This window comes from Littorina saxatilis, unplaced genomic scaffold, assembly GCF_037325665.1.
Source record: "Littorina saxatilis isolate snail1 unplaced genomic scaffold, US_GU_Lsax_2.0 scaffold_1301, whole genome shotgun sequence".
NCBI lineage: Eukaryota > Metazoa > Mollusca > Gastropoda > Littorinimorpha > Littorinidae > Littorina > Littorina saxatilis.
The window spans coordinates 1,590-10,000 of NW_027125901.1; the positions used below are offsets into that span (position 1 = coordinate 1,590).

At 43.2% G+C, this 8,411-nt stretch overlaps 1 protein-coding gene across 1 annotated transcript in view; it reads right to left on the reverse strand.

The window, feature by feature from the left end:
• Positions 1-3,475: 3,475 nt before the first annotated feature.
• LOC138954360 (uncharacterized) overlaps positions 3,476-8,411 on the reverse strand; it is a 6,711-nt gene continuing 1,775 nt past the window's right edge. The window contains exon 3 of the mRNA XM_070326227.1: positions 3,476-5,332. Coding sequence (XP_070182328.1) covers positions 4,413-5,332 — 920 coding nt within the window. The 3' untranslated portion in view covers positions 3,476-4,412. The remainder of the gene's footprint in view (positions 5,333-8,411) is intronic.

Below are 8,411 nucleotides of genomic sequence, written 5' to 3' on the forward strand. Positions count from 1 at the left end.
TATATATATATAACTAGATTTAACTGCCTTTCTTTTGAGACCTAAATTCCTTAGATTGTGTGCTTGGTTGGTTGGTTGGTTATTATTGTTTACTGTCTCTTCACTGCATGTTAATGCTAATCAAGACCGATGCAACCTTAAATCCAAAAACAAAGAGACTGCCAACGTTCCAAAATGCAGAATTAAAAAACAAGAAAGGTAAGTTGTTGGAATCTTTGTTATTGACAAAACAATACGTTAAATCAATGAATTAATTAATCATATGTAAACCGTAACGTATTGTTTGGTCAATAACAAACGTTCCAACAACTTACCTTTCTTGTTTTTTTGATTTCGATGCAACCATAGATTGTGTGAGATCTTAAACCATAGGTACATGTACAACTGTACCTCACCTTTTTCTTTCTGAAGGTTACCTGAGCGGGTCTCTCTACAGTCATTCGGGAGGGGCAGCCAACCATCTTTGTCTTTCGCCCCATCCCACGTTTGATGGCCGTACCCTCCCAACCGGGGACGGCTTTGCAGAAATCTACGGGTCAGAGTACCAGAACTGTCCGGAACGAGAGTGCCAGACTACGCCTGCTTGTGCCGTGTGTCGGATTGCACGTGCTTCTGCTGTCATGGTAACTTGCTGTTGTTGTGTGGGTGGTTGTGGCTGTTGTTGTTGTTGTGGTGGTGGTAGTGGTGGTGTTTTGCAGTGTGTGTCTGTGTGTGTGAGTGTGTGTGAGTATAATATATCTTCCGTTGAACAAGTATAAGTATAATCAAGCAAGCAAGCAAGCAAGCACACAAGTAAGCAAGCAAGCAAGCAAGCAAGCAAGCATGTAAATAGGTCAGTCAGTCAGTCAGTCAGTCAGTAAGTATAAGGACCCGGCAAATGTACCCTTTTTTTCTGAAAGATTGACCAAAAATACCTTTCATTTTAAATGCATTACTTTTATCAGCATCTGGTGGGCATCCCGCCTGTACTCCTGCCTTATTTTGGAAGCCCCTCCCAACCCCGTATATTCAAGGCTATACCGAGCGTGCGCTGCAGTACCGCCGCGCGATTGTTGGCTTGGATGTGTTGATGCTGTGTAGTTTCCAACGCGCGGAGGCAATTTCATTCCGATCCAGACGTTGCGGCGGTGCGCTACCACAGTTTTGACTCATTTCTGTTTGAATGTTTGCACAATACACACCGTTTTGAATGGTGGTATTTCACATATCAACGCAGGACACATCAATGAACATAATAGTTTGGCTTGTCAGTTCATTTATCGACAAAGAGGCGTGTAGGATGGGAGGAAAGTGGGCGAATATGCTTGAGTGAGGACAGCAAATAGGTTCGTATGTTCGTTTACGTGTAAATGTATATTTCTCGTTGAAAACCTCACATGTACGAGATGCAAACCTTACTCATTCCCACAACCATAAATTTAAGCTGTACGTTTCAAAGAGACACATTTTGTTTTGAATGGGAGACACTTGTCGTAAAGTTGGCTACAGCGCTTTAGTTTACACCTGGCGTCAGCGCGTTCTCGAGTCGGTATGGGGCTGGGCCGCTATTGCGCGGGGCCGCTATTGCGCGGGTCTAACCCTAACCCTAATCCCCGCAATAGCAGACTCGCGCAATAGCGGACCCGCGCAATAGCGGGCCGACCCCCTCGGTATAGCCGAATGTGTACGTCATGCTCCGATTCATTCACTCTGTCTAGTCTGGAATTGTGTTGTTTTTGTGGTGTGAAAAGTATGCTTTAATCTTCGCGCATCACAAATTATGAACTTGAGTATCTACACATGCGTTGATGACTTCTCTGGGGAATCCTTATCTTCACATATTTTAAAACTGAAAAACATTTCAAAAGTCTGATGAAACTAGTAATCAATCAATCAATTAATTGATCTTTCAACTGATCGACCACCCAAATGATGAAACGATTGTTCTACCAACTTTTCACCTAGTCAATCACTCCCGGCCGCCTCGATCAAACTTGTTCGTAAAAAAAGATAAAAAAAACCCAACAACCTCTTGCAATGAAATGGACTCTAAGACTGGCTTTTCACGGGAGAAAGTCTGCATCTTGCACCTGACTTGCAACTCTCAATTTGCCGTGTTGTTGTTGTTGCTTATTTCATTTTTCAACGTAGGCTTACTTCAGAAAAAGATATGTTCACGTTTTATTGCTATACCATCTGTACCCGGTTTTATTTCCTGGAACGGTCTTTGATGAATGATAACAAAAAACAGCTTATAACATGTGTTTTATTACACACACACGTACACACACACACACACACACTGACAAACACACGCACGCCTGCACACACACACGCAACCCCCCCCCCCCTCTCTACACACGCTCGCCTGCACACACGGAAACACGCACACAAACATTCGCGCGCTGACACGACTCGAGTGGCAAAGAACATACTCTGAAATTCCCGTCTGATAGTCGGTGCAGCCGTTTCGAAGCCTTTGGTCATCATACCCACCCACCCACACACAGAACCCAGCTTTAAAAATGTAAAGATTGCCTAAGGCACTTTTCACATAATTTCTCTGTTTCCAGATACCAGGAACCTCCCACTGCCCACACGAGTGGACACTGGAATACAGCGGTCATCTGATGGCTGGAGACATATATAGATCTCATCTTGCTGCATCAGAATACATGTGTGTAGATTCCAGTTTGGGCTTCGTGCCTGGCACACAAAACAACGACAGCCAGAATACCATCTTCTTCACACTGTGGCAAGATGCGGAAGTGTGCCTTGTCCCCCAGTCGTATATGTGAATGGAAAAGTTGTGACATGTGCTGACTGTTCCAAATAAATAGATCTACTGAATAGTAACTTTAAAATTGTGAGCTGTGGGATCACACAAATTACAACCAGGACACCATCTTTTTAATTAAGAAAACACCAATTTCTTTGAACGAGTTTCGAATAGAAAAAAGAAAGAAAAAACCAAAAAACTACGGAACTAGCTTTTGAAGACCTCCCATTTGAGATTTCTTCAATGAATTTCAAGACCCTGATTTCTCAGATTTTCTGTTCATAACCTCGTTAACATGTGCCGTCTGTGATCGACTGGAAGAATCACTCGAAGAAAAACGAAATAGATCTGAATCCACAAAGGGGTTTCAATAAGGCCATGAATAGCACATTTTCTCAAACCAATAAAAAAAGCAACCTGAAAGGATAAAATGTAAATGTACCCGTGTTTTTCTCCTGCTGTTTTGCGCGATGAGTTGAAACAGCTTCTCAAAACAGCAGTCCACATACACACACACACACACACACCCACATACACACACCCACATACACACACATACACACACACACACACACACACACACACGCTAACACACACCTGCACACAAACACAGGCAAAACTGAGTACCTGTGCACGAATGAAAGAGAGAGAAAGAGAGAGAGAGAGGGAGAGACAGAGCTACCTGCAACTTTCATCTTAAAACTTGAACTTCCGAAGCAGGTTTACATATGTTTATTGAAACATTGAGCCACGTCAACATAGCTCACCTGCATACAAAACTATTTTTTCTCAAAACAAACACAAAGCATTAGAAAGTATCAATTCAATATATTATATACTGTCCAGAGAATAAAGCACACAGACACAGTTTCAAGTTCTATTAATCCTTTAACCGTTTTTGAGGCATGGAGGATAACTTCTGTCAAAAAAACAATAACACATTAAAAAAACGTTTGATCACTGCTACTAATTAGAATTTGTAAATTAAACAACAACTTCAAATAAAAAAAAATAATAATACAACCTTCCCAAATTGTATACATTAAGCCAACTGAAGCTTTACATTTTTGCTTCCAGAAATTAAATGACATAAAGTGCACTGATAAATACTTTTGTGGGATGTATTTAAATGTAGCTGTTAGCACTGAATTTGTTTACATATGAATTCAAATGAAATTCATCACCCATTGCATTCGTGTCACAACATCTTCCTGATCAACATAATTTGTTCTTCCTAATTCAATTTCAAGTTTGTCACAGCTACATCTGAATTTCAATTATACATAATATTATGTATGTGGTAACTGGGTAATACTAACTTTCTTTCTCATAATTCGTCTTAACATTTTCATAATAAACATTTACTACTTTTTTTCTAAAGCTTTAGCCATCTTCTGATGGTACATGTATTTTTATGACAAGGATACATTTTTTTTAAGAATCTTTCTTTATCACACACACACACACACAAGATGCACACACACTTACGCGCTTTTAACCTGACATCAAGCAAAGTTTACATCCTTTTGTACATTAGAAAGCACCGCGCGGGCAGTCCAATATCTTGATGATAATAAAACTACTCACACACACAGTCTAGATCACACACACAGACTTCATGAAGTCGACTTCGCCCAATTAATTTGAGACTTAATTACAACTTGGAAAGCATGAGCTCAACATCCTCAAGAGAGTAGAATTGCACAAATACATAATTCATCAGTTGCTTCGAATCACAGCCAATGATATGAAAATGCACACCCCTGGGAACAACCTCATCTTCCCAGAACTTCACACAAACCTCCTGACCAACGGAACCTTCGCTGATGTACGATATCTCCGCCGATTTGACCGCACGACGTTTCAACTCTTTCGACGTTTCAGGACTTCCCATTACTAGGGCGTCTAGGCAGTATTTCAGATACACTGACCAGTTCGCGTGCCCGTAGGAATCTGAATCACTTTCACAAACTGTGAGGTTGTAAGACGTGACTCTTTCACTGAGGGGTAGTAGATCTGGTACGTGTAGTGAAGAATTAGAATTTTGGTCTGTGAGTTTTTGATCTTTTGCTGTGAATTCTCCATTGTTAAGTTTGTGTGAAGTGTTGTCTTTGCTTTCAAACTCTCCTCCTCTTATCGTGTCCTCTTCCGGTTCTTTCCGCACATTCACCTTCAACTGCTTGGTAGCGTCGGTGTACTGACCGAACTTCTCTCTCCACCAATCAGGATGAGGCGCGGGTCTTCTCGTTTCCCTGTCGACCAGTACACTCTGCACTTCACACGAAGCCAAGGTCAAGGACTTTGACGGCAAGATGACATCAGTGTGGAGATTCATGGACGACTTTCCGACATAAACCAGCTCCTTTTCTAGAACTAACGGCGTCTTGGGAATGGAGATGTCGTATAATTCTTTGGAGATGTTCAGCTTGACTGAGCCCTGGAAAAGCCCGTAGTGTGAATAAAGGTCTTGTACGCACAAGAACAGAGATTGCTCTGGTTGGTTGGGTAAACTGTTGAACGACAGTGCGCGGCCACTTTCCACAAGGTTTAGAATGTGCCATGGCTTGACGGTCGCTGGAACAGATAAACAAATAGGAATTTAGTTAGTACAGAGCGCGGCCACTCTCCACAAGGTTTAGAATGTGCCATGGCTTGACGGTCGCTGGAACAGATAAACAAATAGGAATTTAGTTAGTACAGTGCGCGGCCAATCTCCACAAGGTTTAGAACGTGCCATGGCTTGACGGTCGCTGGAACAGATACAGAAATAGGAATTTAGTTAGTACAGTGCGCAGCCAATCTCCACAAAGTTTAGAACGTGCCATGGCTTGACGGTCGCTGGAACAGATAAACAAATAGGAATTTAGTTCGTACAGTGCGCGGCCACTTTCCACAAAGTTTAGAACGTGCCATGGCTTGACGGTCGCTGGAACAGATAAACAAATAGGAATTTAGTTAGTACAGTGCGCGGCCACTCTCCACAAAGTTTAGAACGTGCCATGGCTTGACGGTCGCTGGAACAGATACAGAAATAGGAATTTAGTTAGTACAGTGTGCGGCCACTCTCCACAAAGTTTAGAACGTGCCATGGCTTGACGGTCGCTGGAACAGATAAACAAATAGGAATTTAGTTAGTACAGTGCGCGGCCACTCTCCACAAAGTTTAGAATGTGCCATGGCTTGACGGTCGCTGGAACAGATAAACAAATAGGAATTTAGTTAGTACAGTGTGCGGCCACTCTCCACAAAGTTTAGAATGTGCCATGGCTTGACGGTCGCTGGAACAGATAAACAAATAGGAATTTAGTTCGTACAGTGTGCGGCCACTCTCCACAAAGTTTAGAACGTGCCATGGCTTGACGGTCGCTGGAACAGATACAGAAATAGGAATTTAGTTAGTACAGTGCGCGGCCACTCTCCACAAGGTTTAGAACGTGCCATGGCTTGACGGTCGCTGGAACAGAATTTAGTTTGTACAGTGCATCCTCCATGTTTAGACCCCCCCGCCCCCCCCCCCCCCCCCCCCCCCCAACGGGCGCTGTGGCGGGGTGGTAAGACATCGGCCTCTAAATTGGGAGGTCGAGAGTTCGAATCCCGGCCGCGGCCGCCTGGTGGGTTAAGTGTGGAGATTTTTCCGATCTCTCAGGTCAACTTATGTGCAGACCCGCTAGTGGCTTATCCCCCTTCGTGTGTACACGCAAGCACAAGACCAAGTGCGCACGGAAAAGATCCTGTGATCCATGTCAGAGTTCGGTGGGTTATAGAAACACGAAAATACCCAGCATGCTTCCTCCGAAAGCGGCGTATGGCTGCCTAAATGGCGGGGTAAAAACGGTCATACACGTAAAAATTCCACTCGTGCAAAAACACGAGTGTTTCGTGGGAGTTTCAGCCCACGAACGCTGTTTCTATAACCCACCGAACTCTCTACACTGGCTGCCAATCACTAAAAGGATCGAATACAAACTCTCCTCTCTTTCTTTTGCCGTCGTTTCTGGTTCTGCCCCAGAATACTTGTCAGAACTCCTCAATCTCTACACCCCCTCTCGTCAGCTTCGCTCCGCCGCCGACACTCGACTCTTCCGACTCCCCACAGTGCAAACAAAGACATGTGGCGAGAGGTCCTTCGCCTATCAAGCCCCTGTGACCTGGAATAGATTACCACTGCCTCTCAGACACACAGATTCTCTCACTACATTCAAGACAAATCTCAAAACACACCTCTTTCAGCGCAAGTGATTTCCCCTCCAGCATCTCCCCACCCACCCCATCCCGCCCCACCTCACCCCCTACCTAGCGCGTAAAATAACGTGTATATATATATTTTCTGCGCTTTGTGTCAGCACTGTTTGTGTGTGTGTAAATAGTACCGTTGACACGTTTTTATATAGAAGCCTACTGTGGTTCTTGTGCTTAGGCTGTGTATTGGACTGTCATTGTATGCCTGCATTATTAGTTGTCAGTAATTATTACATGTGCTGATTGTTCTCTTTGCCTGCGCGCGTATAGTATGTTGGTTATGTTTGGTCATAGTATGTTTGTTTATGTTTGGTCGTTATCTTGCCTGTGCGTGTATTGTATGTTTGGTCGCTTTCTTTGCCTGTGCATGTATAGTTTGTTGGTTATGTTTGGTCGGTTTCTTTGCCTGTGCGTGTATAGTATGCTTGTCGATGTATGTATTGTAAAGCGCTAAGAGTAGACATTTTTCTAGAATAGCGCTATAAAAGTTTGCATTATTATTATTATTATTAAGAAGAAGAAGACCCCCACCCCCCCCACCACACCCATCTTCTCCCTTTTAAGACCTGGATTAATCAGAATTTCTCTTCACTGCCTCTGTAAATTTACCCCCATTTGAAGACTCTTCTTCTTCTTCTGCGTTTGTGGGCTGGAACTCCCACGTACACTCGTGTTTTTGCACATGTAGATTTTTATGTGTATGACCGTTTTTACCCTGCCATTTAGGCAGCCATACACAGCTTTCGGAGGAGTTTTAAGGCTTAAATTTAAGACCTGATTTTCTCAGATTTTGTAAAGTCTCAAAAGGGGGGGTTCCACTGTTCTGTGATATGCTGCAGTAGTATTTAAATTTTTTTTATTAATGAGTAAGTCTTGTCAGTTTTGCCGAGATTCAGTAAATTAAAGAACATTTCATGATAAATATTTGTGGATACAAAGAAGCAATTTAACATGTTTATTCCGCCAGCTGCAAAAAGCATTTTACCTGCTACAAGAGCTTTTAAAATTGACAGAAAATGTGCCTCTGACCAATAAACACTCCTTGGGAAGTAAACAAGAAGATAACACCATCAAAGGATTGGAAAAAAATTAACAAATTGCTCTGACCTAATTATCAAATTGCTACCATTATCACCATCACCACTACCAAAACAACAACTTGTATGTAAAGTAAGGAGTTCGCCTCCAAAGGTTGGGGGGCCCGGTAGCTCAGTTGGTAGAGCACTGTACTTGTGATCGGAAGGTCGCAGGTTCGAATTCAGGCCGGGACGGACACGTGTCAACTTTATGTGCAGACCCAGAGACGCAAGTCATGTCCCACCCCCGTGTCACCACAGTGGCACGTAAAAGACCTCGGTCATTCTGCCATAAGTGCAGGTGGCTGATAACACCTAAACACGCAGACACCTGGGTA